The sequence below is a fragment of the Zootoca vivipara genome, chromosome 9, assembly GCF_963506605.1.
Source record: "Zootoca vivipara chromosome 9, rZooViv1.1, whole genome shotgun sequence".
In the NCBI taxonomy this organism is placed as follows: Eukaryota; Metazoa; Chordata; class Lepidosauria; order Squamata; family Lacertidae; genus Zootoca; species Zootoca vivipara.
Window position 1 is genome coordinate 25,929,963 of NC_083284.1, and position 21,506 is coordinate 25,951,468.

The window sequence follows — 21,506 nt, forward strand, 5'->3', positions numbered from 1 at the left end:
GTTTGACAGTAAATGTGAGGCTTGCATAATGACAACAATCACTGTATTTAGCAAAGGGGGGAAACCACCTACATAGAGCAGTCTGATTGATTATATTGATCCTGAAATGCATAATTACTTTTTGAACCAGTAGTTAAAACAATGAGCATTCATCACCAGCAGGCAACTCCATTACACCACAGCTGCCTCCTGTGCCCTATGTTGCCATTAATTGTTGTGTCATGTGAATAGTAGTGACACATTAAGATATGCCACCTGGGGGATTTTGATGGTTTTCTCTCCTCACTTAAAAAAAATATTTGGCATGGAAATGCTGTTTGAATGATTTGGACAAAATTAAGAATGTAGTTAAATATAGCAAATATATAAAAGAAAAGTAAGAATTATGTCCTTTGTAATTTTAGCCTTAATATTTTGAACTCCATTCTGTAGGGTGAGATGTCTAGTGCAAAATTTTGTAAATGGCAAGTGTTTTAAGGAACAGATTTAGCTGTAACTCTTCGGTGTAGTTTCTTTTTTGAGAACGGGAGATTTTTGAAGGGACCGTGATCACAGTAGAAATGAGTAGCTCTCCGCTTTTTGGTGTGGGAGGGTTTTACATATTACACCCACTAACAAGATCTGCAGATCCTTATGATGGGGTTTTGTGCTATGTGATTATCCTAGTGATATTATGTCAAATTTTGCAAAAGAGAATACATGTGCTATTCAGAGCAAGGAGAATCACGTAATCGCTGCTGTTTGCTGGCTGTTCCCTACTTGGCTGCAGAATACATTCCTATTAGAGTCATCAAATTTCATTAGGATGTTTTTCTATGCCACAGCTTCTAAATTGAGTGGGAAAGAAATGCTGTCAATATCTCAAATGGGTCATGTCTATAATTATGAAGTAACAAACAGAAATATAAACCATAGGACATAGTGTAAATATTTTCTTTATGTTCCTGGTGATTTAACATGCTTATGGAATTGAAGGAGAGTAACCTGAGGGTTGCCCATCCATCATATTTCAGTAGGGACTACAAAAAGTAAAAATATAGCTAATGAAGAACGAAGATTATTTGTGCTCCAGTCTTAACCACACATACCCAGATGTAAGTGCTGCTGTATTTAAGGAAGCTTGTTCTCAATAAGTGGGTTTAGGTTTGTAGCATTACTAAACAAGCATTTCCAGATTGTGACATGAGTTCTAGTGAAGGAATGAGCTCCCCTCCCCCCCAAAAATGCACATTGAAGGCATGCCACATTGCCCAATCCAAATTGAGACCATGGGTACGAGGGCGGCAAGAGTTATGTCCCACTACCCTCTCAGATCTGATCTGGATCAGGGACTCAATCAAGCAGTTTGTGAAATAAAATGCTTGAACTCAAGGGCAAGAAATGGCTGAGAAATACTTACTTAAAGCTTAAAAGGTAAAGGTAAAGGGACCCTTGACAGTTAAGTCCAGTTGCAGATGACTCTGGAGTTGCGGCACTCATCTCGCTTTACTGGCCAAGGGAGCCGACATTTGTTCGCAGACAGTTTTTCCGGACCATGTGGCCAGCATGACTGAGCCGCTTCTGGCAAACCAGAGCAGCACACGGAAACGGCGTTTACCTTCCCACCTGAGCGATACCTATTTATCTACTTGCACTTTGATGTGCTTTCGAACTGCTAGGTTGTCAGGAGCAGGAATCGAGCAATGGGAGTTTACCCCGTTACTTTTTTAAGTAAGTGAATGCACCTTATGAAAGTGAAGATATGAGGCAAAATGTACATGTTAGCAGTATCTGTGAGAAGATGAGCCAGCCTGTCTACTCCCACCTTTCAGTGTTTTTAACTAATGAATGTTAGCTAATGAACTTCATTGTTGATTAGTCTTCTCATGAGGTGGCCTAAGTATTGGAGCCTCAGCTTCAGGATCTGTCCTTCCAGTGAGCACTCAGGGCTGATTTCCTTAAGAATGGATAAGTTTGATCTTCTTGCAGAGCTTTGATTAATGAGTGGATTGTTTGCATGCCAGGTGATAGGAATCCTTCAGAGCTTGCTATTGTGTTTCCTGCTTGCAGTCCTTAGAATCTTCATAATCCTAAAGACCAGATTTCCCCTTGTCTCCTATCGTCCTTCATTTCTTCCCAGCAACTAGGATACACTTTAATGTGGTGGGTTAATCTGAGATTAGACACTCACTGGAAGTTATTTTATATAAATGCACAGTTGTTGTTGTTGTTTAGTCGTGTCCGATTTTTTGTGACCCCATAGATCAGAGCACGCCAGGCACTCCTGTCTTCCACTGCCTCCCGCACTTTGGTCAGACTCATGTTAGTAGCTTCGAGAACACTGTCCAACCATCTCGTCCTTTGTCGTCCCCTTCTCCTAGTGCCCTCAATCTTTCCCAACATCAGGGTCTTTTCCAGGGAGTCTTGTCTTCTCATGAGGTGGCCAAAGTATTGGAGCCTCAGCTTCAGGATCGGTCCTTCCAGTGAGCACTCAGGGCTTGATTTCCTTAAGAATGGAAAGGTTTGATCTTCTTGCAGTCCATGGGACTCTCAAGAGTCTCCTCCAGCACCATAATTCAAAAGCATCAATCCTTCGGCGACCAGCCTTCTTTATGGTCCAGCTCTCACTTCCATACATCACTACTGGGAAAACCATAGCTTTAACTATACGGACCTTTGTCGGCAAGGTGATTGCTCTGCTTTTTAAGATGCTGTCTAGGTTTGTCATTGCTTTTCTCCCAAGAAGCAGACGTCTTTTAATTTCGTGACTGCTGTAAATACATAGTAAGTGTGGGTAAATGTTAAAGAGCCCCTACTCCCTGCAATTGGCAACTGCAAAAGGTGAAAACTTTGCAGGTAAGCTTAGCCATGACTCCTGCTGTGCAGGAGCTGAAGTCCAGGCACAAATTATCTTCAATGGGTCTTACTCCCTGGGAAGTTAAAGTGGATACATGAATGCAGTAATTAAGCCTGAATAGATTTGGTTGAAACCTTAGAGTTAAGCTAATTCGCAGGATGATGGTAAATAAAAACATGACTCTTTATAATACAAAGATATATCACTGGTTAAAGGAAGCAAAACTTGATACAACCATTTTATACACCCTTCTGTATTGTATAAGGATTGAGGGGTTGGTCTGGATGATTCCCGTGGCTCCCCACTAAGCTTCTAGTTTTGTATGTGCAAGACTGTACTCTGTAGTAGAAGGTACTGTTGAACTTTGCTAATGTAATGGGCATGGTTAAGTCAGTTAGGAATCCATTTACATGTTTAAAGAGTTGGCCAGATACATATGTGTTGCTATGGCAACAACTGGCTGGTAATGTTCTTCCGGTATGATGTAGGCCTCGCTGACCTGGCTGTTGGCCATGTCATCTTGTAGGCAGGAGAGCAATAGTCTTGCCTTTCTTGCAATAGAGCTAGCCTTTCTTTCAGTCTGTTTGAGAGCTGGGAAGACACACTTTCAATTTGCAAAGCTTACTCGTTAAAATTCTAGGAACTTCATAAAATCATTTTACTCTTATTAATATTCTACTCAAAACTATCCTTTGTGATCCGCTGCACTGTATGAATTGAATCCAGGGAAAGGCAGATAGGAGTTGCTTTGGCACACTCTCTAAGGAATCTGAATTTTATGCTCACATATTTCAGTTCCAATTATGGATTTGTCTCTATTGTATTGTTTTATGCAGTTTTTGAAGTAAACCACTTGGAGGCCTACTGGCAAAGGGAGATATATAGAACTCATGAATAAATAAAATACACATAAATATTAAACCATTTGTACTAGTAGTGATCCAGAATGTTACGGCCTTGCACTGAGTGCAACAATGACTTGTAAGAGTTAATTTGCTGCTGTGCTATGGTCAGCACAATTTTAGAATCAATCAAATGCTAAACACATGTTGTAGCCAATACTATTGGCTCATTTTGTTGAAAAGTCACATACTATAAGCTTCTATACATTATTTCAGAATTCTGCCATTTCTGCACTTTTTCTTGAGGCCATGGTTTTATAGCGCCCAGTGGGCTGCCTCCAGTTAAATAAAAGCAATAAATAAATATATTTTATCCCTTTCCTCGTCAGTGCTTATAAAATTTTATTGCCAGTTTAACATTCCCATTTTCCTACATGGAAAGCAGTCTAGTAATGAATTCTCCCAGCGAACACCAAATTACTTTAAATGCTATGAAAAAGATATCAAGGGGATACTAAGCTATAAAAAGCTATGTGGAGTTACTAAATCATTACCAAAGAGCCAAAGTGTTCATATTTCAGTGGCTTGTTCATGCAGCAGTTTGAAAACATGTATTCTGTTGCAGCCTTCACCTAGTGTCCTCCAGAGGTTTTGGGCTACCATCTTCCAAATGGGAGTCGGTAGTTCAAAACATCTGGTGAAGCAGCAGCAAATGGGTACAGACTATTATAGGGCACATATCATTAATTTAAACAGCAGAACTTTATATTTGTTGGTTTTCTTTTCCATTCTGCTTCATTTTATTTGGGAAATGGCAGCTGAGCTTTACTTTTTAATATCCATGTTTTGATGTCATAATTCCTTAGGCCCTCAGTGAAAATATTATTATTATTTGTGTTTCCCCCTAGAATGGCTTCACTCCTTTGTACATGGCAGCTCAAGAGAACCACATTGAAGTAGTGAAATATCTTCTTGAAAATGGAGCCAACCAGAGCACTGCTACTGAGGTACTGTACTTGGATATTTTATTTACAGGTCTTTCTATAGCCTTTTTCTTTTATAAAACCGTGAAGATGAATCTACATGGCACACACTCCTGTTTCTTAGTTTGCCCTGACTTCTCTTAAGAGCAGCCTCAAATGCTTTCATCCGGAAGGAGGGGCTGCTTAACCCTTTCTTTCTTGCCCTTCACTTGCTCAAAACGATAATTACCTCAGGCTGTTCCCTCATCTGCAAGGGGAAAGATGTGCAACTTTCCCTCAACCGTTGAGATAACAGGTGGTGGAGGGGCATTCTGCAATAATGTAAGGGAAAGGGTTATGCAGCATCTCCCCCCCCCTCCCCATTGTTCCTTCATTCCCAATGAAAGATTTCAAGCTGCTTTTCAGTTAAAAGAGCCATCACAGGAAAGAAATAGATGCCTGTAGTCTGGCTCTCAGGTCCTAGAAAACTTCAAACACATTGTTTCCACACTTTGACCCCATCCAGCTCCTTAATCTCCAGTCTAGTTGCTAATGCATTCTTAGAGGGCCTTGATATTCCTTCCCTCCCCATAGAACTATTTTCAACATTCACCAAATGAGATCCCATTTTGGGGCAGATAGTCTATAAGGTTACAATATGTCGCTCTTTCACTTTCTGATCATCATGAAGCTTTATCTAGAAAAGTTTGTGAATAAGGAGCCAGTGGTGTAGCTAGCCGCTCGCGCACCCGGAGCGGCAACCCGCTCTGTACGGTGCATGCGCAGCATTGCTCCGTACGATGCATGCGCCGTATGGAGCAGGTTGCTGGCGGCAGCACTCGAGCACTGTGATCCACTGCTTGTGGCTGAGGATCCCGGTGCTGGAGCGCCGGCAGCAGCAAACCGCGAACAAGCAGCAAACTTGCTCTGCGCGTGCTTTGCTTCTTCCTGCTGGGGCGGAGACAAGGGGTGGGCCAGAGAGGGGCGTCAGCGGCCACCACTGACACCCCTCCCTGGCCTGCCCATTGCCTCCACTCCAGCCGGAAGAAGCAAAGTGTGCTACGGGATGGGTTGCCGGAAAACCACAAGCAAGCCGCTGAGCAAGGTTTTAAAAAAACCCTCGCTCTGCAGCTTCCTCGCTCACTGCTAGGCACGCGCTTTGCTTTTTCCTGCTAGGGCGTAGGCGAGGGGCGGGCCAGGGAGGGACGTCAGCAGTGGCCACTGACGCCCCTCTCTCGCCCGCCCCTTGCCTCCGCCCCAGCAGGAAGAAGCAAAGCACGCGCCGAGCAAGTGAGTGAGCAGCCAGCTGCCGAGCGAGGGTTTTTACTGGGCAGCGGGGCTCGGCTTGGGAGTTGCGGGGGGCGTGCCGAGTGTCACCCCCCTCTAAGGTGGCACTCGGGGTGCACCGCCCCCTACGCACCCCTTGCTATACTCCTGTAAGGAGCATGTTGAGAGCAGGGAATAAGTCAAGCAGAGCTGAAAGGGGTGGTGGTATGGACAGAGTCATAGAGCCTAGGAAGAAGTCACAAAGTACAGTAAACTAACTCCACTGATGGCTCCCAGACTTAGTTACATTTCTCACGTTTGCAGGGGCACAGCTCTAATTTAATGATTCCTGGCTACTACCGCTTTCAGAGGGCTTAGTTATATGGATTGTGTAATATATATGATGCTAACATGGCATAATGTCACTTGTTCCTAGCTGTTCAGGGTGTCACATATTCACGCTATTAGTACCAATTATCACCCAAAGATGATTTCTTCTTGTGGTCTCCCATTTGAAGAGTATTTATTGGTTTAAAACATGTAGCTCATTCTTCATTGTAACAACTATCACAGAGATGGGGTCATAAATAATTTTAAAAGTACAACACTTGAAAACTAATAACATTATTATTATTATTATAGTCTTAGTAACCAGAAAAACAGTAATTCATTAAGGAGGTCCCAGTGTTAATGCTCAGCAAATGCCTGAAAGTTTTAAGTTTGTGCTGCTAATTACTCAGGGCCCACCCTATACCAGTCACTATAATTTCTTTTTAATATTTTTAATATTGAATTTTAAATCATTGTAATGTGTACGGGGCCCTGCTGATGAAGGGTGGGTAATAAATTTAACTACTACTCAGGGCTGTCTCAACCATGTCGGGCGCCCTGACACCATGGTGTGGAGATCGCTCCGGTGCCCCTGCTCCGCCCCGTTTCTTGTCGCGGCTGGTGGGCGGGCGCAGGGCGCAGCATGGCTTCTGCGTGACTCTGCCGCGCGATGCCCCCCTGTCAGGCCACCGCCCTGGCGCCCCGCACCACCCAGCCTACCCATAGAGCCGGCCCTGCTACTACTAGTAGTAGTGGGATGTGGGTGGCATCTAAACCACAGAGCCTAGGGCTTTCCGATCGGAAGGTCGGCGGTTCGAATCCCTGTGACAGGGTGAGCTCCCGTTGCTCGGTCCCAGCTCCTGCCAACCTAGAAGTTCGAAAGCACGAAGTGCAAGTAGATAAATAGGTACCGCTCCGGCGGGAAGGTAAACAGCATTTTCGTGCGCTGCTCTGGTTCGCCAGGAGCAGCTTTGTCATGCTGGCCACATGACCCAGAAGCTATCTGCAGACAAACGCTGGCTCCCTCGGCCTATAGAGCGAGATGAGCGCCGCAACCCCAGAATCGTTTGCGACTGGACCTAATGGTCAGGGGTACCTTTACCTTTACTACTACTACTAGTAGTAGTAGTAAGAGGGAAGGGAGTTCCATACCTTGGGTACTACCACCAAAAACCCCTTCCCTTCAGGTAACTGCAATGATATTTTGAACAGAGTAGCCAGGCATCCCCAAACTTTGGCCCTCCAGATGTTTTGGACTACGAGATGAGCACCGCAACCCCAGAATCGTTTGCGACTGGACCTAATGGTCAGGGGTACCTTTACCTTTACTACTACTACTAGTAGTAGTAGTAAGAGGGAAGGGAGTTCCATACCTTGGGTACTACCACCAAAACCCCCTTCCCTTCAGGTAACTGCAATGATATTTTGAACAGAGTAGCCAGGCATCCCCAAACTTTGGCCCTCCAGATGTTTTGGACTACAATTCCCATCTTCCCTGACCACTGGTCCTGTTAGCTAGGGATCATGGGAGTTGTAGGCCAAAACATCTGGAGGGCCGCAGTTTGGGGGTGCCTGGAATAGCCCTTGAAGACCATCAGCTGGTACAGAATTCAGTGGCCCACCTCTTCAGCAGGGCTGCATTAGCAGAAGAACATAATGTCAGAAGAGCCTTGCTAGAGCTGACTGGGAGTACAGCATTTGAATAAGTTGTCTCCTGGAAGCCAACAGCCCTTACTGCTTGTTCCTCATATCTAGTATTCAGTGGTCTACTTCCTCTGAACATTGAGGCTTAGTTTAGCTGGTGCTCTGGATTCCCGTTGTCTTCCAGGCTCCTTGTAAAGCACAGATTACGACCTACAAGACCTAACCCACACTGGCTCAGCATACCCATAACTCTAACCTCCCACATGTCCCTTCAAAAGTTACGTTAACTTAAGTTCTCTCCCCCGCCCCCTACTATTATGGTATTATAATGTCTGCCTCAGAAGTAAAAACTTAGAAAGTGTTGATCTATGGACAAATCTGCATATTTTCATAAAGCTCTTCCACTTTTAGCAACCATGAAAAGTGGTCCCTTATCAATTCCTACATTTGTCACCCTCCTCGGCATGGAGTTAACCCACCCCAGGGTATTCAGAATGGTATGACATTTATTAGCATTGCACTCCAGCCAAGTCTGCCTTTGTTAACAGCTGTTTTCTCTATCCTTTCATTCAGTGGATACTATTGCATTTGATGATGGTTCCTAAAATAATGCTTTCTGTTGCTGGGATGGGCCAAGATCATGTTGCTGTGGCAGCTTTGCTAGAGTATGAAATCCTGTGTGGTTGCTAAGCAACAAGGCAGAAACAGCATTTGTAGATGAGTCACTGCCTGATCTTGAAACCCCCAGTTCTTTACTGTTGTTGTTTAATAATCTTCAGTAGATTCCACCTCCCCCCAAACAAACTAATTCATTTCTCTTAAGAATAATATGATATTGGAGATGTGAGCATAAGCACGGTGAGGTGCCATCTCACATCTTTCCAGGTGGATCTAAAACAATCCTTCTTTTCAGCCAACACAACTGAGTCTCACCTATATTGAAAAGACACCTCCTTCTTTTCTCCTACTGGCCTAACTCTAACCAAAGGATAGGCTTTCTGTAATTTTACCTCAAACAGCTGACACTAGATTGACAACATTAGATAGCAACCATACAGGCTGCAGTCCAAGAATTCATCATTCCTTCTGTATGCCCAGGGGGATTTTGGACTTTAATCCCAAACAGTCCTCCTTCAATTGTGTTGCAAGCCGCTTTTGGAATTTGAGCACACACAGTGAAAATAGAAAGAAACATCGAATGTTGCCTTATACTGTACTGAGTCAGGTCATTAGTCTAGTTAAGTAATGTATATGTTGACCAGTCGTGGTTCTGCAGGGTTTCATAAAGAGAGCCTTCCCAGTCCTACCTGGGGACTGAAGCTTGAATCTTTTGCATGCAAAACTTGTGTTTTTAGCATGATCAGTTATGCATTGTGAAAGAAAGGATTTGCATTAAGAAAAGGAGAACAGAAGAGTTCAATTTGCATATGGTAATTTATACATGTAGATGCAAATTTAGAAATAATCGCTATAATTTAAACAGAAATACAGTAGAGTACATCTCACCATAATGGGGAAGACACCAGGGGACTTGTGTGGCTGCCCAGTCTGCTGCTCAGGTTTTACTAACTGTTGATGGACAACTTTAGTGCCCTGTTGATGTGTATGTTCTCCCTTTTTGTGACTCCTTAGGTCTAGACAGCCCTCAGACAGAGAGCTCCTTCAAATAGAGGCCTGCTCTCTGTAAAAAAGGACACCCTATATGGTTTACCACTGAGCTGTGGCACATAAGCCTTTACATAAGTGTTCCTATATCCCAGTCCTAACTCAAACATAGGTACCTGCCTTATACTGAGTCAGACCAATGGTCCATATGCATAGACTGGCAGTAGCTCTCCAGAGCTTCAGTCTCTTTCAGCCTTACCTGGAGATGTCAGAGATTGAACTTCAGACCTTGTGCATGAAAAGCAGATGTTTTACTACTGAGTTCTATCCCTTCCCCAAAGATCAGGCTTTTGACCTGTTCAAGGCCTCCAGGAAAATGCACTGAATCTCTGGATGTGAGACAAGAAGGAAAGGGACTAGTTCTCTGGACCATCTCATTCTTGGCTTGAGCTTTTTCTGTTGCCTCCATCTCCATGTCTCCCAGGCTCTACCCTTGACCTGGAGCATACTGCCTCATTCTAGCCTGTCAAGCACTCATCTGTTCTGCCCTGTGTTCAACCAGGCAACACCCTTTGAGCTCCAAGGCTCAGTCTTCCACCTGAAGGTCTGAAACTCAACTCTCCCTTCCACATGTTTAAATAAGTGTTCTAGATTGTGGCTAGTGGAAACATTTTATGCATCTTCCCCTGAACTGATATAAACTTTTTTCCGCAAATTTTGTTTGGCTTGCTTAAATTATAAGGGGGGGGGGAATAAGCATGCCATTTCACAACCAAATATTATTATTGCATATGTGATTTATTAGTTATCGATTGGTGACTTCCAATTAATATAAAAATATACAAAAGCTAAATTACAATTTCATCAGTAACTAACAATAAAAAACCACCAACATCAAAAACCCCAAAGAGCACCAGAAACATTCAACTAGCAGCAGTATATGGGCCAAATAACTCATCACTACATCAGCCTTGAAAATACCACCTATGTTTTTTACATTATTTTTGAAGTGAAATTCAGTAGTAAATATGTTTGGAGATGGGCCTCTCTGGAGTGTTTGGTGGGTTGCCAGAGTTTGATACATTGCTACCGGTAGGTGGCTAATAAAATGTTGCGTGGTGAAGTACAACACACCTCTTTGTGGGAGCTCTTTATATGGGTTCTGGCTTCATGCGGAATGTTATATTTTCTGCTGCAACAGGACGGCTTCACTCCATTAGCGGTTGCATTACAGCAAGGACACAATCAGGCAGTAGCCATCCTTCTAGAGAATGACACTAAAGGGAAAGTCCGGTTGCCGGCATTGCACATTGCTGCCAGGAAAGATGACACCAAATCAGCGGCTCTTCTGCTCCAGAATGATCACAATGCTGATGTTCAATCTAAGGTAAAAAATACGCTTGCTTCTCCCTCCTTGTTCTCCAGTATTGGTAGTCGTACTAAAAATTGGGATGTCCAGGGCCTGTTTTGTCCTTTATGCAGGACAAACTCAGATTCATTACTGAGAAGAAACAGCAGTCTTTAGTAGCTCCTTAAACAATTTAGATGTTTTTCTGCATTCAGATGTTGCGCTTTTTAAGTGTACATATAAAACATCTTACATGGTAACCAAAAAAGAAACTTATACTTTTGTTAAGTGGCCCTCAGAGATTCCTATCAGTTCCATTACTTTAAAAAGATTAATGCAAATAATAACGCTCCTCTTCTAGTAGTTGTTGCTGAAACCTGTATCTGCAATAAAAGCCTCTATTGTTCAGTGTAGAACTGGAGGAAATGGGTTAGATTTTCAAGGCACAAAAATCGCCCTTCAGTTTCTAAGTTTTCCTTTCGCTGACTTTCTAAGGGTGTTTGACAGATTTTGCATTGAATATGTAGTCCAATTAACATGAGGTTAATATCAAATTCAGTCTTTGTAAACTTGATAATCTGTTGTGGGGAAGGGGGAAGCTGAAGCAGTGTTGCTGCTGAGTGGGAAACCGGTTTGTGGCCCAAGAGAAGGTGGGCTGCATACAGTTAAATTGAACATTAGCTCAGGCTTTCTCCCATAACAACAAGATAATTCATTTCAGCAAACAATTTAGGCCTCTGTCTTTCTGCCAATCTGTAATATCTTTCCTCTTTTTTCCAAAACATGCTGCAACAGATGATGGTGAATAGGACAACTGAGGTACCAAAAACAACAATTTTGTTAATCTACTCCCCCCCTCCCCCCAGATAATTGCTGCATTTTCCTGTCATATACAGTTCAAACTGTACCCAATTTCGTTTCTAAATGTGCACTGATGACAAAAATGTATATTTTCTCCTCTGCTTTGATGTTTTTTCTTCCCTTGTTCTTTTGAGAGGGTGGAGATTGTTTTTAGATAACAAGAAATGGGAATTAGAAATAGCATTAGGGCTATGGGGATAATTTGAAATACAGGGCAATTGCATGTAATATAAGGCTGTGACTCCATTAATGTTTATCTGCATCATGGTTCCTGTGGGTAGTTGTTGGTTATTGATAAATGAAGAGATCCCAGTGGAAACCTTCTCAAAGGTACTGAGGTAAAATGTTTCTTTTAATTTTATGATAGGCATTTATATATGGTTTATATAGATTTTAAATGAAGAGTAGCCTCAAATCTGTCACTGGGAGATTGTGTATCTCTCCCCACCCCTCCACTCCAGTGTACAGTTTTTTCTGTTGTAGCTGTTATACTGTACCATTATTCTAATATGCTTTGGTGAAGAAAACATTAATCTTCTAACCAAAGCAGTACTTAAATTTGCCATGGAAATGAATGGGCAAGTGTCTCCATTTGGTCTCAAGAACCATCTGGGTTTTGTGATCATATGCCAGCGTTTCTCAACCGGTGTTCCGCGGCACACTACTGTGCTGCGAGACGCTGGCTGGTGTGCCGCGACGAGAAGGGCGATTTGCATTGTCACGTCGCTGACCCACCGGAAAGGAAGCCGGCCGGGTCACGACGCGAGGCGAGCGCCCACGTCGTGACCCGGCCGGCTTCCTTTCCAGCGGGTCAGTGTTGTGTATTGGCGGCCGCCAGGCACGTGACAATGCAAATCACCCTTCTCGTCGCCGCACGTCGTGGCAAAATTTAGAGTCGGCATCCAGCCGGAGGCCAGAGAGGGCGCCGCTGCCGCCGCCTGGGGAGGAGGAGGCAGGCGGGGAAGGCTGCGCAGGGCTTCCCTTCGCCGGGCCAGAGTGGCGGCGGCTGCCTGGGGCGGCTGGGAGGGATGCGGCGGCAGCTGCGCGCCCGTGTCTGCCCGCCTGGGGTCTGTGCGTGCCGTCTAACGTGTCCCCGCTCGCTCCGCAGGCTCTGCGCCTGGTGGGTCCGCCTGGCTACCGCGCAGCAGTTCTTCAGTGGCATGCTTTACGTCTCCCCTCCAAACTAAACTAAATACAGGGCGGCACAGAGTTGGTGTGCCGCGGGATTTTTTTTCATAGAACAAGTGTGCCGTGGCCCAAAAAAGGTTGAGAAACACTGTCATATACTATCAAAACTTTGAAGGGCTTATAAGGAATGATTAGGAAACCCAGACAGAATAGACCTCTTTTCAAGGAGACCATAGTGAGGGGAGGGGACTGGTGCCAGGTGAAAGCTTGCCTCATTGTTAGCTAGGTCAAATGAGCTGGGGAAGTCCAGATGGTGAAGTGACTCTTCTGAGCATGCTCAGAAGCATCGTTTCTTGCTAGAATCAAGGGATTTGTCGTTTTTCCTTGGTAGAAGACCCAGAGAAGGTTGTTTTTTGTTGTCTGTTAATAAAAATGGAAAAACCCAGATATTAAACTGGAAAATAGTGCTTTTGGTTACCTGTTGCAGGAAGGAGTCACAGTAACTCTTCTGTTTATAATAATAGCTTAAAAAAGTTAAATGCTTCCTTATGTAAAAATTGGTGCATTCTGATTAAGACCGTTTCTTTTTTGCAGAGTGGATTCACACCTTTGCACATAGCAGCACACTATGGAAATGTTAATGTAGCAACACTTCTGCTCAACCGAGGAGCTGTTGTAGACTTCACAGCAAGGGTATGGATTCTTTGCTTTTTTGTGCATGGAGAGAACAATGAAAGGAGGGAGGTCAATCATTGATTCTATGACCTTTCTTTAAATGTTCAAATTAAAACAAAACTAAAAACAATTTCCAAGTCTGTTTTGAAAAATTATGAAAAGTTAATGATTCTTACATTTATTCTTGCAACAAATAAGCCATCCCCCCCCCCAAAAAAGTATCAGACTGTAATAAATTATCTTTACACAATACACTTCTGTGTAGAGGGAAAGAATGTAAATTTCATGCACATGATTCAGAACACATTGACTGAATTATTAATATAACTTTCGGCATTCTTAAAAAAACCCTTTGTTGTAGCAGATACCTTATGCTCATTAGTCTGTTCACATATGTACTTTGCACACAAGCTCCAACTCTTTAATATTCTTTAATGCTTAAGATATGTAGTATATACTGTTCACATTGCAGTTCAGCTACTAGCCATATGCAGATAGAAGCAGGCTTCTGCACACGTATTTCTACGCTTCCTTAATAACTTCCTTGTTCATATGAATGTCCGACTTGAATGCTGTAGCTAACATTGAAGGCCCTGCTGTGTGTCACTTGCCATTGAGTAAACGATGGTTAGCCAGGAATAGAGCCTTTTCTACTGTGGCACCTGCTTTATGGAATGTTTTAATTTATTAATGGGATTTGTACCGCACCCTTCCTCTAGAAGGAATCCTTCTGGCTCCTTCTCTACTTGCTTTATAACAGGCAGTGGAAAGTACTTTTACAGTGTGAGTGTGCCTTTTAATTCCACAGCAGTGCCATCATACATGTCCACTCAAAACCAAGTCCCACTGAGTTCTCAATGGGGCTTACTTCCAGGAAACAATGTATAGGCTTCTATCCCAAATTAAATGTACATGGTAACGGGTTTATGTGGGCTTTTAAACTTTCACTGGATGTTGATGATTAAAAAGGGTAGTTTTTGTTTTGACAAATGTTGTCAGTCCCTTTGAATATCTTTTAAGTGGGAAATCAATACCACCACCAAGTAAAAGAAATAAATCAGTGTCGGGCAATTGGTCCTCTCCCTAGGCCATTTCCCCTTGCTTTTCCTGCACTCCTCACCAGCCTTGCTCTGTGCCCACCTGGGTGTTTTGTAATAATGCTTCTTGCTTGCTGGATGGAGAGGTGTGGGTGTACAAAAGCCCCTGGTTTTTGCATGGCTGTAATACAGCCTACTTTACCAAGGTAAGAGTCACATCCATTGCTACACCCACTTTTGCCTTTAGCTATGCCTGTTACTGGCATGTGGATCTCAGAAGGTTCCCCTCAAGAGAATGTGGTCCTCAAACTGAAAAAAGATTCCCCACACCTGCTCTGCAGGTGTCCTGGGCATGTTTCCTCCCAGCACCCCAGCTGCTGGGATTATGTAGAAATAACAGCTGTTCAGGACATGGAGATGTATTTAAGCTACAGTCCTGGGAGGAAATCCTGCTGATCTTACTTCTGAGGAGGCATGCATAGAATTGAGCTATTAGTTAGACTTGTTCCCCCATCTTGCCACTGAACAGCTGAAAACTTGATTGCCAATTGCCTGAAAGGGTCACCCTTGGCTGCTGCATGCACAATACAAATGAATAAGGTTTTAAGGGTTGCTTTTTCTTAATATTTTATTTATTTACATGGTTTCTATCTCACACCTTCAACAGTGTGTTCCCAGGATGACTAACAATTTAGCAAGAAGCAACTAAGATACAATTTGAAAAAAATAGAAGAAAGAAAACACACCATACAACAAAATGTAGAAAATAATAAAATACTGTGTACAAACTAAACATCTGCATCTTAATATATTTCTGTGTAATGGATTGCTTTTCAAAGCTACTAAAAATTTTGCTGACATGGGAAGTTCCAATGATTTTATATTTTCTTCCTGCTTTCTACAAAGAGACGTAACCCACAGCTGAAATATGTGCAATTGCAATTGCACATGGCAATTGCAAAAAATGAAGGATGAGACAAAACCTTCCAACCTAATTAGGACCTTTTTAATGCTGATATTTGTTACAATAATAGGTGTCATTGTGTCTTAGCTAATGTGCTATGATTGTTGCTTTATATTTAAGTATACCAGTATGTTATAAATATTGATTTATTTGTCTTGCATACAGTGTGGATGTGATGTTCGATGTTTGGTGAATGTTTTTGTTGCTGATTAGTAAATCAGTGAAGAACCTCCTGAAGATACACAAAATACCCTTTAAAAGTGCACATTTGAAATTATGTATGCATATTACTCTCATGAGATTTTTGTGCATACATCAACAGAAACATTCGGACCTGCGTTATTGCATTCAAATTAAGTAATTATACTGATTAACAATCAAAATTTCATTAGCTACTAAATGAAGATAAGTGAAATCTTCCATACAAAATTACCACCCCTTCCCAGTTCTCATGAATTAGAACTGTTGTAGTAAACTTCTGTTTATTCAAACAAAATGCTGAAACATAACAGAGATCAGATTTCCTCCCCCCCCCTTCTATAGCTATAAAAATGCATATATTTTAGTTCCATTTAACGACATTTGCAAATTATTGCTATGGAATTTTTTCTCAAGATAGGACAGTGCTAACTGTTTTCTGTATGCTGTGACACATCCTTGCTTATCTTCTATACTGTATCATGTCAAAACGCAAAGCCATCCCCATTGAACCTCTTCAAGTCCATCATGCTTTTTGTTTGTTCTTTTCATGGTGTAGAATGGAATCACCCCACTGCATGTGGCTTCCAAAAGGGGAAACACAAACATGGTGAAGCTCTTGTTGGATCGTGGAGGGCAGATCGATGCCAAAACCAGGGTGAGTGTTTCTATTCCCTGAATGTCATCCTGCACCTCCTCCCCCCCCTTTGTTTCTTTGTTGGTTTATGCAGGGATCAGAAATATGAACAGCAATATGCATTCCTTTAGAGAAAGCCATTGAGGAAGCCATTGTTCGCATTAAAGTCTTGAGTCCAAAGTTTTTGTTCTGTGACTGAAAGGAGAATTTCCACTCATGGAAGAGGTTGTTTTACTCATGAAAGGAGTAGCTCTATGAATGGCAATTCCTTCTGTCCATGGAGCAAAAACTTTGGATGCTGAATGTTCTTGCTTCACAATTGCTGCTTTACTTGAGTGACGTCTCAAAAATTTATTCAGTGCCACCTGATCTTTCAGAGAAAGCTGTCCGCTCTTGTTGAACTTCTCAGTGAAACTTCCAAGAGTTCCTAGAATTAATTTATAGGCTGTTAACAAGTCAAGTAAGATATGATTGCAGGACTGGGCATCAGACTTCCCATACCCCAACCCATATAAATAAGAGACCAATAAGACTGGTTTTGGGTCATAACAGGCCACAACTTTATTGAATACAGATGAAAGTGGTTTGGCTTGGGGATAGGGCAATCTAAATACTTCTGGGCCACCCGCCGGAAGTGATACATGGTCAATCCAGGTGGGGGTTCCTAAGATTTACATCAAATAGGGTGACATCTGCAGGGACTGCCATCTGGGGGAGTGCCTTCAGCCTTGGCTTGGGCATGCAAAAATTGCCACTCCCCCCAGATCCCTTTAACGGGATACCACAGCATTTGGAGGGGCAGGCGGAGACTACAACCTCCCCTCCATCCAAAACAAAGGATTGCCCCAATGCCCAACCAGTTGTGACAATTGATATGAGGTAGGCAAAACCCACCGGGTCAGAGCCAATTAGCCCGGTGGGCAAATTCCTACCTGGCCCCATAAAGAACAATGACCACCGTAGCCACAGCAAAGTTATTGACTAGCAGTGTAAACCATGGGTGGATGGGTGGGGAAACCCAGCGCAGGAACAAACAGGCTGTGCCCCAGGTATAGGCTGCTTAAATGGGCAAGGGGCGGCTCCGAGGGAAGCCCACTGTTGGCTCCATTAGCTCCACCCACTGCCTTTGTATTACATGAAATATAAGTGGTTTCAGGGTTTCTTTAGAAGTAAAAGAGAAAGACCTTAGAGCTGAAAAATGGTCTGTGACCCTGGCAAATAATTGCTGGTTGGAGTATCGGACACTGTGCTTGCATACTAGTGTAGAAAAACAAACAGTTGTGTACACGAGAGAGAAAGAGAGAGAGAGAGAGAGAGAGATTCATTTGTGTATGGAAGGTAGGCGAGAGCAAGCAAATGCCCTTTTTGATTAAAGAAGCTTCAGTTCTGGGGCAGAGTTACAGACAAAAGTATTTTAAAATCGCAGTTTAGGCATCTATTCTATCCAAGCATGAAAGAACAATGTGATTGCACTGGTCACGCTTTAATTTGTTATACATTATTCCCTATCTTTTGAACATGCTATATCGCTAAACTGGCTAGATCAAACTGGCCTTGCAATATGCGATCTGTATAGGACCACCTCCAGTTTCTCATAAAGAATCTAATTTTAAAAGTCTTTCATTGTTTGGCTTATCACCCCTGTCAGCTGGGAGTGTCGCTCAAAGCTGCTAGCACACAGACACCCCCACAGAACCTAGTGAGTGTCCCAAAGCACTGGCACCCTCATTCACAGGTTTAACACCGTCCTTTTTCTTCATTCTCAAGGACACTGCTGGCAGCTTCTCAGTGTGGGAGATTCCAGATCTTTGTGGTTTTGTTTGTCAGTGTCACGCTATTGTGGTGGTGTCCTTGTGTCAGGCTTTGATCCATTTATGTCCTCTTTGTCTGCTCTGTCTGCTTAGCTATGGCCATAAGTAAATAGAGCAATAAAAAACAAAATAGGAATGATGTGACACTTGCCAGTTTTCAAGGATACAGTGAGTCTAGCTTCACCATTTGTCAGTTGGAGAAGTGAATAGAAAAGCATCTTTATATCCCAGTGATTTAGTGATCTGTAACCCACTCCAAACAACCAGAAAAGCTGCTGCCTCCTCTTTTGGCTTCAAACATTGCACCCTACCTGGTAGATGGGACTTGGAAGCCAAACTTGTTGTTGTTTAGCCGTTTAGTCGTGTCAGACTCTTCGTGACCCCATGGACCATAGCACGCCAGGCACTCCTGTCTTCCACTGCCTCCCACAGTTTGGTCAAACTCATGTTCGTAGCTTCAAGAACACTGTCCAACCATCTCGTCCTCTGTCGTCCCCTTCTCCTAGTGCCCTCAATCTTTCCCAACATCAGGGTCTTTTCCAGGGAGTCTTCTCTTCTCATGAGGTGGCCAAAGTATTGGAGCCTCAGCTTCAGGATCTGTCCTTCCAGTGAGCACTCAGGGCTGCTTTCCTTCAGAATGGATAGGTTTGATCTTCTTGCAGTCCATGGGACTCTCAAGAGTCTCCTCCAGCACCATAATTCAAAAGCATCAATTCAATTGGAAGCCAAACTGCACATTACAAACAAGGCAGTTTTTGGAGGGGACAATTACCACCTACTGTTTCTCCATTTCAGCTCACACACTGCAGTTTCCCTCGCTTGTGTGGTTTAAGAAGCATGTTAACTCATGATATGACCATAGGGCTCAGAAGGAGGAAGGAAGACTGTGAGGAGCTTAAACCTTTGGTTTAAGTGCAATACAGAGAATGTGCTTCTCCTTATTTTCTATGGCCAGAACCTTTGCCACAGGCTTTCTGCTGTTGAGGAAAATGTGGCAAACAGCAGAAAACAAAGATGGTATCTGAGTGAACAATACAAAACCAGGGGAAATCACACTTAAACTCAAGGATCATCGACAGACTTCATTAATAAATTTTAATTATGTTTCTTTAAGGGCCTTCCCAATATATCTCTTTAGTGATTGCAGTTAAACACAAACCCACTGAATGTTGCTGTTACACTGAAAGAAAATGGAACCACCACTCCCTCAGAATTGGCTTTTGATGGTGTGCTTACCGAGCGGAATCAGAGCAGCCTCTGGATTTGTGCCTTTCCTGGACTTTCCACTTCTAGGTCCAAAACATTTGTTTCTTGGGGAACAGCTGACAATTGCTGAACTGATGAACAAGTCCGCCTGCTGTCTGTAAAGCCTGTAAGGCCCTAGAGATTTGCCACAGTACTCTTGTTGCCCTGCTTCCTGGTTGTAGACAGAAAATAGGACCTGGCCATCAAACGGATTGGAATTTTGGCAAGAAGTGAATCTGTCAGTAGAGTCTTACAGCTGGCAGCATGACTCAGTGAGCTGTAGAGCAACTCACGAGTCACAAATTGGTGAGAAGATCTGAATTCAGGTACAGCTATTTGAAGAGATTCCTTCTTTATTCATTAATTTATTTGAAAGCTTTCCTAAACTGCTTAAAAGTTAAAAATCTCTCAGCAGTATACAAAAATAATATAAAAACTATAAAATCGAACCACAGATGTGCTTTTGTAAATTGTCTTGAGTTGGGTATTTTTGCAATCAAGCTGTTTATACATTTTGTTAAATAAAGCTAAAGCTAGATAAATAAATGGAGAAAATGAGACAGATCAAAACAGGAATTCAGAAATAACAGGCCTGGTCAAAAAATTATGTCTTCCTAGAATCATTTAATTTTCCTCACTGTGGGGCTTACTGTGGTTTAATCTGAGTAGGTTTTTCATGATTCAGTAATGAGCTCTGTTTTCACACTGAAGCTGAGCACTGCTCTTGTACTCCATATTTTGGTTTTCTCATTTCAGGACACTTGAAGCCTGTGCCTTGATAGGGCACTATTTGAAGGGTGTGCATATTGTCACTAGGTTTCAGTTGCCTTGGGAAGATAGGTAGGGAACAGGGTTACCTTAAAGGCACAGCTGTGCACAAATGGCCTCTCAAAATTCTCCAGCCTGTTGATGAGCAGAGTATTCGGGGCAACCATTTCACCTTTTTTTCCAGCAGGAAGGGCAATTATCCAGCAGTGGATGGGGTTCAATTATCTTTTCCCCACTTAATTTTGTTTGTTTGTTTGGGAATATGTGTGCATGTTGCTGCTGCCAGCAATGGCAACAACCACTGAGTTGGCACTCCATGGCATTGAGATGGCATTGTTGGGGGGTAGGGGGGGGCGGGCGAAATGGCCAGCCCCACAAATAATAAATTAAACAATCTTAAGATGTCAACACTCTTTTAATAAAGTTATATGTAAACAGGCAGTAGTGTTAAAGGGGGGGATGAGCATAAACATTAATTTACAAGTTAAATTCCTGGAAGAATTGATTGATCATGATTTTAAAAAATGCTACGTCAGTTTGTTATGCCTAGTTCCAAAAAGTTACTTTACATATCTCATTCGCAATTCACTATCATGTCCACAGTAATAATAGAAGCTTGTCTGAAAGGGTTATTGCAGTAGTATGTTTGAGATTAAGTTGGGGAAGAAGAGAGTTGGGGAAGAAGTGTTTGCTTGCTTGATTTGCTACTTTGCTATACCTTTACTGGTTTGATTGAGGACGTGGTCCTGTAAGGTAGTAGCAAGTTACGTACAGCTTTTATCTAATCTCAGGTGGCTTTCACATTTTGTATAAGAGGGAACCAGAGGAATAAATGGTTTCCCTTGTGTCTCCACCCTATATTTTAGACATTCTTTGGTTAAGCAGTGAAGTTGTGCTACTACAAAACAAGCTAGAAGTTTCATGGCAGCACCTTCAGCAGTGGGAGAACTGAGATCCCTTTGATTACTGGAAACCACTGCCCCACTAGTGTTCCTTCCTAGCCACTGGTGCCAAAGAGAAGCTACACCAGGGCTACATTGAGCTATTATTCTGGTTTTTCTACTTCCAGTGTATTTCTGGGATCCAGAAGCTGTAACTGCAGCAGTCAAGTGACTTTCAGCTAACAAGGATTTATTTTGCGGCTATAGAGCAGGGGTAGGAACCTGTGGCCTGGCAGATGTTGCTGGACAATAGCTGCCATCATTCCTGACAATTGACCATGCTGGCTGTTTCTAATGAGTTGGACTCATGTTAAGCTTGTGGTCCACTAAGACCCCTAGATCCTTTGCACATGTGCTACTGGAATGTCAGGTGCCCCCCATTTTATAATTTTGCAGATGGTTCTTCTT

General features: G+C 42.9%; 1 protein-coding gene across 50 annotated transcripts in view; it reads left to right on the forward strand.

The window, feature by feature from the left end:
• Nucleotides 1–21,506, forward strand: part of ANK2 (ankyrin 2) — a 310,153-nt gene that overhangs the window by 198,534 nt on the left and 90,113 nt on the right. For 41 of the 50 annotated variants that reach the window (XM_060278521.1, XM_060278531.1, XM_060278530.1 and 38 more), the window contains 5 exons: nt 4,587–4,685; nt 10,687–10,872; nt 11,629–11,652; nt 13,417–13,515; nt 16,256–16,354. In XM_060278521.1, coding sequence (XP_060134504.1) covers nt 4,587–4,685; nt 10,687–10,872; nt 11,629–11,652; nt 13,417–13,515; nt 16,256–16,354 — 507 coding nt within the window. The remainder of the gene's footprint in view (nt 1–4,586; nt 4,686–10,686; nt 10,873–11,628; nt 11,653–13,416; nt 13,516–16,255; nt 16,355–21,506) is intronic. The other 9 variants (XM_060278515.1, XM_060278522.1, XM_060278553.1 and 6 more) reach the window with 1 other exon arrangement.